At 37.9% G+C, this 18,808-nt stretch overlaps 1 protein-coding gene across 1 annotated transcript in view; it reads right to left on the bottom strand.

Annotated features, from left to right (window-relative positions):
* The window catches only part of STPG2 (sperm tail PG-rich repeat containing 2), a 140,473-nt gene extending 126,350 nt beyond the window's left edge, over positions 1 to 14,123 (bottom strand). Inside the window, exon 1 of the mRNA XM_066386550.1 lies at positions 14,015 to 14,123. Within this exon, the coding sequence (XP_066242647.1) occupies positions 14,015 to 14,123 (109 nt within the window). The remainder of the gene's footprint in view (positions 1 to 14,014) is intronic.
* Between the last annotated feature and the right edge of the window lie 4,685 nt (positions 14,124 to 18,808).

An 18,808-nucleotide genomic window follows, 5' to 3' on the forward strand; every position in this document is an offset into this window, starting at 1 on the left:
AGAAACTATATTCAACAGTTAATAAAAAAAATGAAAGTGAGGACTCAAAACTGGTAAGAATCTTCTTGTACACTAAAGGAAAGTGTTTGCTACTGTGAAAATTTATGGTGATAATTAGAATAGTTTAAAATCCAAGACGCAGAAAAATATGTCCTATATACAGGGAACTAGTCAATGAAAAGATCTAGAAATGAGAAGATGGACCTATTAGCACATAAGAACATTAAAGTACATATTATAAATATTCTTCATATGTTCAACAAGGTAGAATAAAGATTAACATGATGAAAAGATAAAAGGAAAATACCATAAAAAATCAAACTTCTAAAATGAAAACTACCATGGGATGGGATTAACAACAAATTTTATGTGGGTTAATAAAAGATACTTTTTCTCAATTCTTAATCTCGTTAAAAAATAGTTGACTGTTTAAAGCAAAAATCATTTCAATTTATGGTGATATTTTATGTGTGTGTGTGTGTGTGTGTGTGTGTGTGTGTGTGTGTGTGTACAAGTAAAACATATGGTCACAATAGCACCAAGGATGAGATGGAGGAAATGGAAGCACACTGTCATAAGTCTCCTATACTGCATGTAAAGTATTTTTTAAAGGTAGATTATGGTAAATTAGAGATGTATATTATAAACCTTAGAACCACCACTAAAAAATAAAACAAAGAGCTATAGCTGATAAACCAATAGTGAAGATATAAACAGACCATTTAAACAAAAACCTCAACTCATTCAATGAAGGTATGGAAAGAAGAAAAGAGAAACAAAGAACAGGTGAGATGAATAGAAAACAAATAACAAGAGAGTAAATTTAAATGAAAAATATTGATAATTAAATGGAAAAGTTCTTAACACCCAAATTAAAAGCCAGAGATTATCGCATTGGATTGCTTTTAAAAACAAGACCTAATTTTATGCTTTCTACAGGAAACCCTCTTAAAACATAATGACACAGAGGTTCAACATAAAAGGATAAAAATATATATACCATGTATCCATAAACCAAGGAAACCTGTTGTGACTATATAAAAATCAAACAAGGAATACCAGGAATAAAAGAGATATTTCATTAAGATAAATGGGTCACTTCATTAAGAGGATTTAATAATCTATAAAGAAAAGCAAGAAACTAATTGCCATAAAAATCAAAATAGCACGTATCTATCTACAGGGAAAAGGGAGAAAGTTATGATTGGAAAAGAAATATGGCAATGTTATATTTCTTGACATGAGAATTCCTTTTTTTATTGATTTTAATTTGTGTGTATACATAGTTACAAGTGTTCCACCGAATATATCTCCCTCCGTGCCCCCCACCGTGTTCTCCTTGATACCCTCTTTCCCCCTTCCCCCTTCTGCCTTCCCCCTTCCCTCCATGATTTACTATCTTACCCTCTATCTCTCTGTGTTATGTGTATATACTTTCACTAATCTGTTTCCTTTCTTTGATCCCCTCCTCTCATCCCCTTTCCCTCTGACCACTTTCCCTCTGGACTCTTTGATCCCTTCTCTGCTTCTCTTCCGTTCCTCAGTTCACATTGTTCATTAGATTCCAAATATGACTGAGGTCATATGATATTTTTCTTTCTCTGCCTGGCTTATTTCGCTTAGCATGATGGACTCCAGGTCCATCCATGTAGTCGCAAAGGGTAAGATTTCCTTCTTCTTCACGGCTGAGTAGTATTCCATTGTGTATATGTACCTCAGTTTTTTAACACTCGTCTACTGATGGACACTTGGGCTGTTTCCAGGTCTTGGTTATTGGAAACAATGCAGTCATAATCATAGGAGTGCATTTCTTCTTTTGAATCAGAGATCTGTTACTCTTAGGATATATTCCTAAAAGTGGGATAGCTGGGTCAAAAGGCATGTCTATTATTAATTTTTTGAGAAAATTCCATACTGTTTTCCATAATGTTGGCACCAGCCTGCATTCCCACCAGCAGTGCTGGAGGGTTCCCTTTGTTGCACACCCTCGCCAGCACTTATTTGTTGTTTTGTTAGTGAGCTCCATTCTGACAGGTATGAGGTGAAATTTCACTGTGATTTTAATTTGCCTTTTTCTAATGATTAGCGATGTTGAACATTTTTCATATGTATATTGGCCATCTGTATGTCCTCTTTGGAGAAGTGTCTATATAGTTTGTTTGCCCAATTTTTGATTGGATTGTTTACTTTCCTGGTGTTGAGTCTTACAAGTTCTTTATAGATTTTGGTTATTAACCCCTTATCAGACATATTGGCAAATATGTTCTCCCATTGTGTGGGTTGTCTTTTTATTTTGTTCATGGTGTCTTTTGCTGTGCAAAAGCTTTTTAGTTTAATATAGTCCCATTTGTTCATCCTTTCCTTTATTTCACTTGCCCGTGGAGATAAATCAGCAAATATATTGCTGCGAGAGATGTCAGAGAGCTTACTGCCTATGTTTTCTTCTAAGATGCTTATGGTTTCACAGCTTACATTTAAGTCTTTTATCCATTTTGAGTTTATTTCTGTGAATGGTGTAGATTGGTGGTCTAGTTTCATTTTCTGGCAGGTAGCTGTCCAGTTTTCCCAACACCATTTGTTGAAGAGGCTGTCTTTACTCCATTGTATTGTCTTACCTCCTTTGTCAAATATCAGTTGTCCATAAAGGTGTGCATTTATTTCTGGGTTCTTTGTTTGGTTCCATTCATCTGTATGTCTCTTCGTATGCCAGTACCAAGCTGTTCTGAGTACAATGGCCTTGTAGTATAACTTGATATCAGGAAGTGTGACACCCCTCGCTTTATTTTTCTTTTTCAAGATTGCTAAGGTTATTTGTGTTCTTTTTGATTCAAAATATAAATTTTGGGAATATTCTTTCTATATCTTTGAAGTATGCCATTGGTATTTTGATAGGAATTGCATTGAATTTATAGATTGCTTTGGGTAATACAGACATTTTAATGATGTTTATTCTTGCTATCCATGAACACAGTATATGCTTCCACTTGTTTGTATCTTCCTTGATCTCTTTTATCTATGTTTTATAATTTTCAAGTACAAGTCTTTAATCTCCTTGGTTAAATTTACTCCTAGGTACTTTATTTTCTTTGTTGCAATAGTGAAGGGGATTGTTTCCTTAATTTCTCTTTCTGACAGTTCATTGTTAGTGTATATAAATGCCACTGATTTCCAAATATTGATTTTATATGCTACCACCTTGGTGAATTCATTATCAGGTCTAGTAATTTTTTGGCTGAGATTTTAGGGTTTTCTATGTACAGTATCAACTCATTTGCAAATAATGATAGTTTTCCTTCTTCTTTTCCAATTCAGATGCCTTTTATTTATTCTTCTTGTCTGATTGCTGTAGCTATCACTTCCAGAACTATGTTGAATAAGAGTGGTGAAAGGGTGCATCCCTGCCTTGTGCCTGATCTTAAGGGAATTGCTTTTAATTTTTTCCCATTGAGTATGATGTTGGCTGTGGGTTTGTCATAGATGGTCTTCATCATGTTGAGGTATGTTCCTTGTATTCTCACTTTGCTGAGAGTTTTGATCATAAATGGGTGCTGGATTTTATCAAATGCTTTTTCTGCATCTATTGATATTATCATGTGGTTTTTCTCCTTCCTTTTCTTTATGTGATGAATCACGTTGATTGTTTTGTGAATATTGTACCAGCATTGCCTCCCCAGATTAAATCCCACTTGATCATGATGTATGAATTTTTTCATGTATTGCTTGATTCGATTTGCTAATATTTTGTTGAGAATTTTAGCATATAAGTTCATCAGGGATACTGGCCTATAGTTTTCTTTCTTTGTAGTGTCTTTGCCTGGTTTTGAAATGAGGGTTATGCTCGGCTCATAAAAGGAATTTGGAAGTTTTCCCTCCTCTTGAATTTTCTGAAATAGCTTGAGAAGGATAGGAGTTGGTTCTTCTTTGAATATTTGGTAAAATTCACTTGTGAAGCCATCAGGCCCAGGACTTTTCTTTGTTGGGAGTTTTTTGATAACTGTTTCAATCTTATTTGTTGTAATTGGTCTGTTTAGGTTTTCTGATTCTTCCAGATTGACTTTTGAATGATTATACATTTCAAGGAATTGATCCATTTCATCTAGGTTGTCCAATTTTTGGAATACAATTCTTCATAGTATTTTCTTACAATCCTTTGAATTTCTGTTGTGTCAGTTGTTACTTCTCCACTCTCATTTCTAATTTTATTTATTTGAGCCCTCTTTTTTTCTTGGTGAATCTGTTTAAAGGTTCATCAATTTTGTTTACCTTTTCAAAGAACCAGCTCTTGGTTTCATTGATCCTCTGTATTGTTTTTTTAGCCTCTATGTCATTTATTTCCACTCTGATCTTTATTATTTCCTTCTTTCTACTTTCTCTGGGCTTTACTTGTTGTTCTTTTTCTAGTTCTTTTAGGTGCTGGGTTAAGTTGTTAATTTGAGCTTTTTCTTGCTTCTTAAGGTATGCCTGTAATGCTATGAACTTCCCTCTCAGGACTGCTTTTGCTGTGTTCCACAAATTTTGAGTTGTTGTATGTTCAATTTTTTATTTGTTTCAAGGAAGTTTTGATTTCTTCCTTGGTCTCACTGTTAACCCATTCATTACTTAATAGCATGCTACATAGTCTCCAAGTGTTTGAACATTTTTCAGTTTTTCTATTGTAGTTGATTTCTAGTTTCATGCCATCGTGATCAGAGAAGATGCTTGATATGATTCCAATCCTCTTAAATTTACTGAGACTCATTTTGTGTCCTAACATATGGTCTATACTAGAGAATGTATCATGAGCACTTGAAAAAAATGTATATTCTGCTGCTTTGGGGTGAAAGGTTCTGAAGATATCTATTAAATCCAGTTGATCTAGTGTGTCATTTAAGGCCACTGTTTCTTTGTTAATTTTCTGTCTGGAGGTTCTATCCATTGATGTTAGTGGAGTATTAAAATCCCCTACTATGATATATATATATATTTATAATAGTTATATCTTCCTGTTGTAATGCTCCTTTTATCATTATGTAGTGACCTTCTTTATCTTTTACTATAGCCTTTGTTTTAAATTTTATTTTGTCTGATATTCATATTGCTACCCCAGCTTTTTTTTCATTTCCATTTGCGTGAAATATTTTTTTCCATCCCTTTACTCTCAGTCTATGTGTATCTTTTGTTCTGCGGTGGGTCTCTTGTAGGCAGCATATAAACAGGTCCTGTTTTCTTATCCATTCATCTACCCTATGTCTTTTGATTGGAGCATTTAATTCATTTACATTTAAAGTTATAATTGACATGTAATTGTTTATTGCAATTTTATTCTTTAAATCTATAATCCTCTTTCTCTGGATTTTTTTTCCTTTGCTCTGTTTATAGCAGGCCCCTTAATATTTTTTGCAGTATTGGTTTAGTTGTGATGAATTCCTTTAGTTGTTTGTTTGTTTGTTTGTGTTTTGTTTTGTTTCATTTTGTCTGGGAAGCTTTTTATTTCTCCTTTAATTTTAAATGACAATTTTACTGGATAAAGAAGTCTTGATTGTAGGCTCTTGTTTAGCATTACTTTGAATATTTCTTGCCATTCCCTTCTGGCCTCAAGTATTTCTGTTGAAAAGTCGGATATCCTTATGGGGGCTCCTCTATAAGTAATTGACTTGTTTTCTCTTGCAGCTTTTAGTATTTTTGCTTTATCTCTTAACTTTGGTATTTTAATTACGATGTGTTTTGATGTAGGCCTCACTGGGTTCCTCTTTACCAGGACTCTCTGTGCTTCTTGAACTTGTGTGACTTTTTCTTTCATCAATTTAGGAAAGTTTTCAGCTATGATTTCTTTAATCAGGTTCTCTATCCCTTGTTCTTTTTCTTCTCTTTCAAGAACCCCTATGATGTGGATGTTATTTCTCTTCATTTTGTCACAGAGCTCTCTTATAGTTTCCTAAGACTTTTTGAGCCTCTTTGTTTTTGCTGCTCTGTTTCCATTTATCTTGTCCTCTAACTTGCTGATTCGATCTTCTGTTTCATCCAGCCTGCTGTCGATTCCATCTAGTGCAGTCTTCATTTCTGATATTGTAATTGTCATTTCTGATTCTTTTTCATGATTTCAAGGTCCTTTTTGATGCGTGCTATTTCTTTATTTAGGTGCTCATTATATCCATCCATTGTAGCTCTAAGATCCTTAAGTATACTAACAATCATTATTTTAAACTCTACATCTGGTAATTTGATTTCTTCCATCTCAGTCAGTTCTTTATCTGGAGATTTCTCTTGTTGATTCATTTTCATTGCATTTCTCTGTCTTCCCATTTTTTCTGCGTGCTGATTGCAAGTTTGTTGGGTTAGGGCAGCTGAGGTTGGTACAGGGAATGTGGCCCTCCTCCAGGGCTTAATCCTTTAGCCTCTGCTGGTTGCTCAGATTTTAATTCTCCCTAACATGGTGAGCTGCATAAATGTCTTAATTTCCCTGCTGTTTGTTTGTTGAGCCCAGATGGGAACTTCTGTGATTAGGACAGTGGTAGTGGGCATATCTTGCTTTTTGGCCCCAGTTGAAGCTCTATCCAGGTCTTTTTTTTTCTGTATAATAAGTCCACAGAAATGCAATGGGTGTGACCTCCGAGAATCAGAAGTGTGGTCTGCCTGGCTACTCTCCAGGGGTGGGGCACATTATCCATATCAGAAGGGGGAGGTGTAGCTCATGTCTCCCCAGAAACCTGGGTCACTGTCCCTCCCCTTTACTTCCTCCTTTCCAAACAACCCCTCGTGCTGATTGGAGCTGCAGAGATTTTTGGAGGTGGGTCAACTGGCCTTACACTACGCTCATGCTGGATGGAGGGAGTGCCCCTCCCCCTGCATATGGCCACCTCAGTATTGAAGAATGACTCAGCACAGATATTCTTCTCCGTCTCACCGTTTGTGTCCCTGTGCCTCAATCCACCCCCACCCACTCTCCTCACACAGGACCAGTCCTCTTCACTCTCCTCGCCCCTGGAGCCCCAGGTTAGTGGCTGTGAGCAACATTTTCTGTGCTGGCCGTTTAAGGCTGCATCTACTTCTTTGCAAGCTATTTCCCACAGACAGAAATCCTGCTCTTTTCCCCACTCAATGCTGTCAGGCTGTCTCTTCTAGTTTTTGAGTCTCTAGGCTGGGGCTCTAGTCCTGGGGCTAAGGACCCCTGACTCTCAGAGTCTCTCTCCCCACAGTGAGAGTCCCTTTAGACCCTCAGCTGTCCCTCACTTCTGAGAGCGGAGGAGCCCCCACTGCATCCCTGCACTTCCTAGCAGTCTCGGTGTGGTTTCTTCTGTGTTCCTTGGTTTTCGAGTCCTGTTCTTTTAGTCCAAAGTTGGTTTTTTATGCTGATTGTTCCTAAATTAATTTGTAACCCAGTTTGGTCCTGGGAGGTGGCAGTTTGTATGTCTGCATACTCCGCTGCCATCTTGGAATCTCCAGTGTTCACTTTTAAGCCAAATTTACATTTTATGCAAGTTTCTGAATAAGTATTTCTCACAATTAAAGTATATTTTAATCTCACAATTAAAAGTGTATTTCTTCTCATTTAGGTTCATACAGGCACTAAGGTAAGTAATGTGAGAAGGATGAGAATTAACATAAGAAAGCTGAGCTCAGGCTAGGTCTGAAGCTGCTGTTATCAGAACATGGCAGAGATTCTAACTAAACTTACCTAGACAAATGTAAAATTAATTGCAAAATACTAAATTTATATAAATTTTAAAAAAACACTACAGAAAAAAAAAACAGGAATTTTAGGCTCATTAAGTCTTCATTTAAGTTTCCAAAATTAATTATATAGAAACTTTCATCAATGGGCTAAAAGCTTATAGGAAATATTAAGCTCAAATAAAACCACAAGAAAATCAAAATGTTTATACTGATAATCTCCATGAGAGATGGAGCTTTTGTTTTATTCATAGCTATATACCTAATGTTTACAGTTAAGGTGACATACACTCCTACTTTGCCTACGAAACAAGATTTTTAGTGCTAAAGCCAGTATATGCCCAGATAAACCAGGATGATTGGACACTCCATCACAGTGCCCTGTATATCACACAATATAGAATTAATATGTGATATTCTAAATTATAACTTTAATCATTCATTCAACAATACCAAATGCTTTATCATGCATCAGAGAGAGGTAGCAGAGTACAATAATGAATAAGCTGAGAACCTGGCCTTAAATAGTGGGGAAGCCAGAAAACCAAGCAAATAATTATACTATAAACAGTACTACTAATAGTTATAGTATAAAATACAGGAGACAAGAGTTCTGGGGAATTAGAGTTGGAGTGTTATATAAGTTTTATTTGGGATATATGAATATACTGACATGTAAAATGCCAACTACAAATAATGAACTGTCAGGTAGAAAGAAATTAAAAATATAGAAGAGGAAATGATTTGAGAAGAAATAAATAAGTATAGTTTGAGATATACTAAGTTTGAGGTGCCAAGAGCGTGGATAAATTAAACTGACATAAAGCAATAAAAGTCAGTCTATTCTGAGAAAGAAGGTGGGCAGCATGTGATTAAAAATCAGTTCTATCCCCATAACAATAGCCACAAACCAAAAAAAGAACACTCTTCAAATAAAAGCAATAACTAGATTTTTAACATATAGAGCAGCAATTTTCAACCTTTATCATCTTATGGCACTCATAAACTAATTACTACAATTCTGTGGCACACCAAAAAATATATTTTTTGCCTACTTGACAAAAAAAAAGGTATAATTTTTGATTCATTAACACTAGATGGCAATTGTTCTGTTGGCTGTTACTTTTTTTATTTGACAATCTAAAGAGAAAAGGTCAGTGCCCCTGACTAAATAGTCAAGTATTTTATGTTTTAAAATTTTTTTATGGCACACTAGTTGAAAATCACTGCTCTAAGGTCTTCTCCTCTGTTTTAATTCAAAGTAACAAGTAATTTATATAAAGTCCCAACATCTGCTCTTCCTACATCTACCTAACCTGTTGTTTTAAAAATTAGTTTACTTTCAATATTCTTTTGTATTAGTCTCAGGTGTACAGCACAGTGGTTAGATAATTATATATTTTACAAAGCGTTCCCCCTGATATTTCTAGTAACCACCTGGTATCATATATAGTTATTACAATATTATTGACTATATACTACCTAATCCTTAATTGAAGTAACTGTGTATACCTCTGCATAGTACAGTTTGTTTCTGATGTTAAAGAGAAGCACAATATGCCTAGGAAAGAAATTATAGCTACTTTTAAATTATATTGCTAGGGAATTGAGTATAGAAAGGATGAGAGACACCTGTACCTCCTTTCAATTATCAGCATGTCATTAGTGAGTATTGCTAAACAGAAATCTATACAATGTAGCTTCTCAAAATTCTCAAGCATGAAATTTTCTAGTTTCTTTCACATGTCAGCAAGGCACAGTTCTATAAAACAGTAGAAGAAGGACCTTACAACATTCTATTCACTGCTCTCCATGCAGAGTTCACTAACATCATATTATAAGAGTTTTTATTCTGCAATCTGTCACTTGCTAACTATTTTTAAAATTTTACTTCAAGAATTACAGTGGCTTTGTTTTTATTAAACATTTAACCATTGTATAATAGTGAGATAAAAACTGAGAATAACAGAGTAAAATTCCTAGTTTTTCCCTCAGGAAACTCACATTTTAGTGCATCAGCCAGATGACTTAACAGATAATTGCAATATAGCATCATATGCTATGAAAGAGTCATTCAAGAGTCAAAGAAGAAATACTTGAGAAAGAATAGAGTCAGAAAACAACATCACTTCACCAAAGTCTCAAAGAATAAGTAGGAATTAGCCAGGTAAGGAAGGAATAGAAAGCACACCAGACAAAAGTATTAGGAGGTACAAAGGCATGGAAGTGATTAATCATGAACCTATAGAAAATGCAAAGTTGAAATTGCTGATATATAGATTAATTCTTGCTGGAGGTGTGGGTGCCTGGAAAGACAAGATAAAGCAGGTGATAATATTATGAAGAATATTATGCACAATATAAAGGAGTTCAAATTTTAACCTTAGTGTGAAAAGGAATTTTTTAAAACAAATAACATAATTATACTGACCACATGAGCCATAAGATAGAAGCGGGACTGGAGAATGAAATAGAGAAACCAGTAATACTGTATTGGTTTATTTCAGAAAAGAAATAATGATGCCTGAACCGACACAAGGGTAGTAAAATGAATAAAGGGGACTAATTTGAGATAATGAGAAGAGAGAATCAATGAAGTGTTCTATCAGAGAAGAAGCAAGATTAATAATTCTAAAGGTTAAATTCTATAATTGGCCAATAAGAATTTTTTTTAAAAGGGGCCAGTAATGGTGGCGAAAATGATGAGTTCAAACACTTAGAATTTCAGATGCCAGAAACTACCCGACTAGAGATAACCAGAAAAGTAACTGGCAATGTAGAGAACTTAACTTTGAAAGAAAGCTCATCTTAGAGATATAAATCTCTAAAGACTTTCTTCTGGGAGTCATCAGAATCAGGATGTGAAAAGGAGTGGAAGCTATGGGTTTGAATGAGAAAGTACACATGAGAAAAGCAACAAGCAAAGGATGAAAAGAATAGCATATAAACATTTAAAAAGTGTTTAGAAAAATTAAAACATTTTTTAAAAAGACACTAACAAGTTGGTTAGAAAAAGAAAAACAAAGATTCTCTGACTCAGCATGTAACAAATGTTAATTAGGTCCTAACCATGTATCAGGCACTATTCAAAGACAATAGTTGGAAAAGGAACCAGGAAAAAAAATAACAATACAAGAAGAAATATTTCTAAAAAGTGAGTGGTCAGTTGTCCAAAACAAAATACGGTTCAAAACTATCATAGGTATAAACATTTTGAGTGGTTTTTGGTGGTTAGTAAATTGTTAGGGAGTTAATGCTTATAACAACTCAACTGCATTAAAGACAAACATAATAAATTCCAAGAATACTAGTATTGATATAAGATGCTGAAAAGCAGTAAAACTTAAGATTAAAACAATGACAAATCTGTACTCCACCAAAAAGAACCTAAGGATGTGAGGGCAATCTGGCTGCAACATCTGTCACCCCATTGATCGCCATGGTTGATTCGGCTGATCTGGCTGGCTAGGCGGGTGTCCCCTTCCTCCCTCACTGCTCCATGATGCTGCAGGCTCGGTTGAAGAGGACGACCTTCCCCGCTAGAGGAGAGGACCATTCTTCGATCAAGGGTATACGAGTAGCTGCGCTCCCTGCTAGAACCTCCAAACAAGTCTCAAAAAGAACCTAAATCAACCTAATACCCTAATCTGATCAGTCGTGTCACCAGAGTAATGGGTCTTGGGATTTGTTTAAAAATATACACATAGTGTAGGAATAGGGAAAATGACAGGTTAACAAGGAAAAAAACTTTAATTTGGGTAGTATTAAATGTCACAAAATCAGCATATTAGAAAAAGCAGAAAGCAAATTGGAAGTATTAAATTTCCCCTAAGTCGCTAGGCGACCCCTGTGCTTTGGTCGTTCGACCCCCCCCGGGGTCGCGACCCACAGGTTGAGAACCGCTGCCCTAAGTCATTAACTGCAAACAAATGAGGAGGGTGAACAATTACTTAAATTATCCATTCCTACTACATCTCTCAAGAGTAAAGCTTTTTCTTACAAAATGTGAGATAAAAGGGTTCTCATTTAAGTATGTTCAAAGAGAACATGAGTTTTTTTTGTGTGTTTTTTGTTTGTTTGTTTGTTTGTATTTTCTCTGAAGTTGGAATGGGGAGGCAGACAGACTCCCACATGTGCCCACCAGGGGGCAACGCTCTGCCCAACTGGGGCGTCGCTCTGCCCTAATGAGAGCCATTCTAGCGCCTGAGGCAGAGGCCACAGTGCCATCCTCAGCGCCCGGGCAAACACTGCTCCAATGGAGCCTTGACTGCGGGAAGGGAAGAGAGAGACAGAGAGGAAGGAGAGGGGGAGGAGTGGAGAAGCAGATGGGCGCTTCTCCCGTGTGCCCCGGCCAGGAATCAAACCCGGAACTCTCGCACGCGAGGCCAACGCTCTACCACTGAGCCAATCGGCCAGGCCAGGAACATGAGTTTTGTCAGAAACATCTATCTGAAAAAATACATAAAATTATCTTTAAATGATATTGCAAAACAGACATATAAAAGCTACATTTTAGTAAATAAATGTGTCTCTGGCTAATGGTAGGAAAAGTGTGTGTGGCAGACAAGATTAAAATGAAGAGAGACAGTAGGCAGTAAGAAGTACAAAGCATTTGAAGAATCATACAGTCAAGAAAGTGAGGAAATCAAAATCTTAGATCTAATCTGTACAATTGAAAATGGGATATGGACAACTACTGTAGAATCAAAAAGTCCTAGTCACATGCCTTCTGCCCTTATGGAATTGTTAGCATAGGTAGCTAAATATTAATAAGGAAAGGAAGCAGAGGGAATCAGACATTAAACCTAATACTAAGGAAGAGAAAATCAAATATCAAGATTACTAAAACTAGAAATCCTACTTCAGTAGGAAGTTACAGTATTCCATTTATTAGGAAACTATATAGCATTTACAAGCTCATTCACACACTCCAGGAGTCCATTGTTTCCTCCACTTTCAGAACCGAATCCCTAGCTGGTTAGAATTAATCTCCACAGGGTACAACCAGTCCATCCCAATGACTGAGGGAAGTGCCTCCTCTTTGAGACATACCAGTAGAAACCACCACTGGTGGCCATAAAGGCCCTTCAGTCTAGCCTAGAAAATCTGATTGATTAGTAGGGAGAAATCCATGCTATCCTAGGAAAGATGAAGAAGTTATTTGGTTAGTTTAAAAAATATAATCCTTTAAACTAACCAATTGGGGAAATAAACTTGTAAAATTTGTGTTATTTGATTTTGCTCACTTTTATTGTTAAAAATGGCTGCTGCCCACATGATGATGCTGTCACATGATACGGCTAATTACCTTTCTGCTTGGGAAGGGGTTTGGTTATGCTAATGTGTGCTATAGGAGGGGTTGTCGCACCAAAAAATTTAAGAAGGAAGAAGGAGGAGCTAGGAGGCCATTTTTGCAAGGAGGCCATGTTGTTGGGGAAGAAGTAGCCAAGATGGTGGGGTGCTGAAGGGGAACAGAGATGAGGGGCTTTGTGAACTCTGCTGATCTAGTGTGGCCTTTGAGTCTAGGAAAATTGGGAGAAAGTCAGTGGCTTTGGGAGCCCTGAATGGAAAGGGAAGTGTTTTCCTGCTGTGTGTATTTCTTGGCCACTGGTGCGAGGCTAGAATAAAGGTAATGGCCTACCATTCTCCGACTCCGTTGTTTCCCTAACATCTGCTGGAATTCACTGAGAACCTGTATGTGCCAGGCAGCTTTGAAAGCCGTGACTACTGGCCCTACACCAGGCTAAAAAAGGAGCCTCCTCTTCTCTTCTCTTTTCTTTCTGCTTGGGAAACTGCACTGTCTGGTTTATTCAGGAATTCTTCAAGCAGCCATGTGGTCCTAAAAAGCAGCAGGGACTGGCCAGCTGCTGACTCCAGGCCTGGACACAGCACCAATCAAAGAACAGCCAGGAACACAGAATATGCTAGCCAGGTGAGGACTAATTGGACTAAATCGTGACACAGAATATTTGGGCAGTAATCTTTGTACTGAGGCTGATGAAGATTAGTCTGGACTTTTTCCTCGATGAGACAGACTTGAGATGAGACATTGAGAATCTGTTGGCAGCCTTCCACTTCCACCCTGAATAAATCCTACCAAAAAAGCCTCACTCCCCTCATAAGTGAGTCCTATGGAACGCTTTCCTGTGATTCCATAAAAGAACACCATTATCACATCAACAAAACGGGGCAAATAATTTTACCAGCTACCACCTGTAAAATAAGGATAGTATTCTCTTGCTTACCTCATGTTTTGTTATTTATGAAATGGTGCTATTATGTTGAACTCACAGTCACACAGAAGCAGAGCAGAATAAAAGTGAGGTGCCTGTCCCAGAAAGCTTGCTTTTCCTCACATCTTTACCTGTTGCCTGCTGCTTCGGGTAAGGTACCTGGTAGGATCCAGGACCCACATGATCCTCAGTGCGGCCACCATCAGCCGATCTGAAATCGCGGGGAGCCCGATCACACATAATGGAAGGGGGCTGGAAGGGGGTGGCTGAAAAGGGATAAAAACAGACAGCTAGAGGCGATGTGGAGCAAAAGGAAGCCGACACCGTCTGACGTGCTAGTAGAACTTTCGTAAACGGAGGGGTTAGTGTGAGGGCTATCTCCCCACCTGCTCGTGGGGGTCAGACTTGCCCCAGGCAGATTTCTAGCTCTGTGGTAAAGTGGAAGGGAGCAGCACCAGAGACAAGGCATCCCACACAACCATTGGTTCACTAGCTCAGAGCTGTAGCACCCCCGCCCCCAAGATTTCAAGACTAGTCTTCTGCCTCGGTGCTCCGGTCCGTGACCCCGCCCCGTGACCCCGCCCCGGAAAGGCCGGAAAGACGCTGAAGCTTTTCCTCTGGGCGAGCTCCAGGAGCATGCGCACCGAGCAGACTGCCCAACGCCCCGCTCGGCGCTGTCTGAACAATGCCAACTGCTCCAGGTCCTAGCCTGGTCAGAAAAGCTCTAGAGAACGAATTAAAGGGGGGTAGGGCTAACTTGTCTGTGATGTATTGCCCCAGTAAATGAATTATGGTGACTGGGAAGAGACTAGCAGAAACTGTGACTGAAAAAGAAAGTGTTTAGAGTGAAGCAGATCGTGGGTTCCGCAAGCTCCCCGCTCACTTCTACGACATCCACAGTCACACTCACGGAGGAGAAGCACCCCCGGCTTTATCCCCCGGAGAATCCACACTGTGCTAAGAGATTCCCAAGGTGTGCTGGTGACAAGACACGGGAACGGGAGAGGAGAAGAGAAGCTCACCAACTGAAGGAATGCAAGTGCAGGTGACTGAATGCTTATTCTGTTATTAGGAGTCAGGTAATAGCAACAACATTCATTCAGCACTGTTTATAAAGCAAAGCAAAGGCACTGAGAAAGTGCAGTCCACTCCACTAAACCAATGGGTCTCTTAACCTTATGCTAAATGAACCTTAAATGTCTTGAATCTCTGTCGGAATTCACTTCAAAGTTGTCTCAGGACATTTTTCAGCAAGAATCATTCAGATTCTTATCATCCTTTTAAGCATATAAACAAACTCTTCCTTGACTATGCCTTGCCCCAAATGAGCTACAATATTTAATTTGTTCCTACTATAAATTTTTATAGTATTTATATTCTAGAACATGATTTGATAATTCTGTGAGTTATTTATTGTGGCGCATGTTTTATATGTTAGAATGTGCTTTATATAAAGCTATCTGCTTCTCAAGAATATATCTGTAATATCTTTTTCCCCTACTCAATAGCTAGCTAAATAATTATTCATTTAAAAAAAAAAAACCACTTACTGGCATATGCCATAGGTTCAGTACCCTGCTAGGTTATGGAGATACAAAGATGCCAAGTCCCCCATACTCAAGTGTTTTGTATCTAATGGAGAGAAAGACATGTACAGTGTGTCCGTAAAGTCATGGTGCACTTTTGATCGGTCACAGGAAAGCAACAAAAGACAATAGAAATGTGAAATCTGCACCAAATAAAAGGAAAACCCTCCCAGTTTCTGTAGGATGATGTGGCAGCATGTGTGCATGCACAGATGATGACGTAACACCGTGTATACAGTGGAGCAGCCCACGGCCATGCCAGTCGAGATGTGGATGGTACAGAAGAAAGTTCAGTGTGTTCGGTGGCTCACTAAATTCAAATCCGTGACCAAAGTGCAATGTAAATATCGGCGCGTTTATAACGAAGCACCACCACATAGGAATAACATTACTCGGTGGGATAAGCAGTTGAAGGAAACCGGCAGTTTGGTGGAGAAACCCCGTTCTGGTAGGCCATTAGTCAGTGACGAGTCTGTAGAGGCTATACGGGATAACTACCTAAGGAGCCCTAAAAAAAATCTGTGGGTGAGCTCACATCAAACTGCACTGAATAGGTATGAAACTGGGAGAGTTTTCCTTTTATTTGGTGCAGATTTCACATTTCTATCATCTTTTGTTGCTTTCCTGTGACTGGTCAAAAGTGCACCATGACTTTACAGACACTCTGTATAATCTACAAGAAGTGACAAGAGAGATGTATGATATAAAATGATGAGAAAAAGAATACTGCAGCAGTTTGGAAACCTCCTCTTCCTACTTAGAAACTAGATATTGATCAGCGAGCCTTTCTTCCTCACTGGTTTCAAATCTTACATTCTTGTGGAAACCCTCATAGGTTATTTAAGCTTTATTTTCCCAAGCTGCTATAGATACCCACTGAGATCTAGACTTTATTTATTATTAGAGTTTATGGTATAGTACAAAGAGAAGAGTGACAGAGGTAAAAGGAAAAAAATCTATTTGCTTTAGAGGATGATCCACTGGTGCATATAAATTAGCCTCTATTGGACATAATTGGCCTGTAACCCAAGCAAGAACAAAAACCCAAAATGCCAATTTAGGTCTAGGTCATCATTTCTGTAGGCACTGCTATAGACGCTCACATCCTCTGAGTCTTTGTTTCTGCAACAACCTACATTACTCTTAATTTGAATAGAATAGGGTTTTAGATTGGGAATGGAAATGTTAAAGTAGGCTTTATCTGCTCTCTGTCTGCTTTGATATTTTTGGCTAGTGACCCTAACCTAACAACACAAAAGGAATTCTTCGTAGAGTCAATCCTACCTCTTTTACAAATCTTAGCGGAGAGTTTGTGACCTTAAGACCTTTATACCAGTTAGGAATATACTGTTTGTCTTTCAGCCTCTTTAAGGACCTCACAGAGAAATCCTGATTAATGACAGAACTCTAGAGCAGGGGTCCCCAAACTACAGCCCATGGGCCGCATGTGGCCCCCTGAGGCCATTTATCCAGACCCCCCCTGCACTTCCGGAAGGGATACTTCTTTCATTGGTGTTCAGTGAGAGGAGCACAGGATGTGGATGCATCCTGTGCTCCTGGAGTACTATATGTGGTGGCGCAGCAAAGCACAGCGTCACTCATATACAGTACTACTTCCAGTGACGCAGGGCGCACGTATCATGGCTCCGGAAGCGCATCATATCACTTGTTACGGCTAGCAGTGACAAATATGGAACCAGATATTGACCATCTCATTAGCCAAAAGCAGGCCCATAGTTCCCATTGAAATACTGGTCAGTTTGTTGATTTAAATTTACTTGTTCTTTATTTTAAATATTGTTATTTGTTCCCATTTTGTTTTTTTACCTTAAAATAAGATATGTGCAGTGTGCATAGGAATTTGTTCATAGTTTTTTTTATAGTCCGGCCCTCCAACGGTCTGAGGAACAGTGAACTGGCCCCCTGTGTAAAAAGTTTGGGGATCCCTGCTCTAGAGTTTCTGGGTCTTTCAGCCAAATCCAACATAATTATCACACCACCAATGGATAACCTCCACACTCTTCAAATTTTGTATTGCTCAGTCTCAGAATTCTGCATTCTTAAGCAAAAGTTTTTCTTTAAAAAGTCTTTAAAACTGCCCTGGCCAGTTGGCTCAGTGGTAGAGCGTTGGCCTGGCGTGCAGGAGTCCCAGGTTCAATTCCCGGGTAGGACACACTGGAGAAGCGCCCATCTTTTTCTCCACCCCTTCCCCTCTCCTTCCTCTCTGTCTCTCTCTTCCCCTCCCGCAGCCAAGGATCCATTGGAGCAAAGTTGGCCCAGGCACTGAGGATGGCTCTGTAGCCTCTGCCTCAGGCTCTAGAATGGCTCTGGTTGCAACAGAGCGATGCCCCAGATGGGCAGAGCATCGCCCCCTGGTGGGCATGCCGGGTGGATCCCGGCTGGGCGCATGCAGGAGTCTGTCTGACTGCCTCCCCGTTTCCAACTTCAGAAAAATACAAAAAAAAAAGTCTTTAAAATTAGTATCATTTCTGTATTTCCTTTATTGCTATAATCAAGTATTTCAGAATTGGAGAACATTTTAAAATTAGAACAATAAATCTTTTTCATTGCGGTAATATTGAATACCACATCTCATTGTGGCAAATATTTCTTAAATGGTTTAGAATGAGTGCACTGCGAAAAACTTAAAAATATATTGACACAGAATTATAAATACATGTAAACACAAAGAATTTGGTTAAGCATTTCTTAATTCCTGCAAAATAGTTGTAATATTAATGTTTAATGCTAGTTTTAATGTGGTTACACTATATAAACATTTCCATGTTATTCATAAAAGATGGAACCTATATATTGAACTGAAATGTATTTGACTACAAAATTTGGGTTCTTATTATTTCTCCATTCTGGCTCCACTAAAATAAACTTTAAAATGAAGCTTGAATGAGTCAGATTTATTTTTTATCAAATATGTTAGCTGTAATGAAGCGCTCAATAGTCACCAATTTTTCTTTATAAGATTTTGAAGATTAAGTAGATAACCACACATGATCTCTAGAGTATAGCATGAGAGGTGGCAATTGTTTATTAAATAGCATTATATACTTTATAAATATTATCAAACTGAACTGGTTCTGAAACTAATTTCTTTAAATGACTATGATTTACTTATTTTCCATTATGCTTTTTATAAAAATTAAAATAATGGTAATAAATCATTTAGCCTGTATCAAAATTAATTAAATATACTTTTGCAGTGTTTTAAGGGTCACATTATAAAGTTATATGCATTCAAGTTAAAATGGTAAAAATTTATTTTTATATAATAATTTGAAGCTTACCAAGTATATTTTACATTCAGTATTTTGTTTATATAAA

This window comes from Saccopteryx leptura, chromosome 5 (assembly GCF_036850995.1).
Source record: "Saccopteryx leptura isolate mSacLep1 chromosome 5, mSacLep1_pri_phased_curated, whole genome shotgun sequence".
Lineage (NCBI taxonomy): Eukaryota > Metazoa > Chordata > Mammalia > Chiroptera > Emballonuridae > Saccopteryx > Saccopteryx leptura.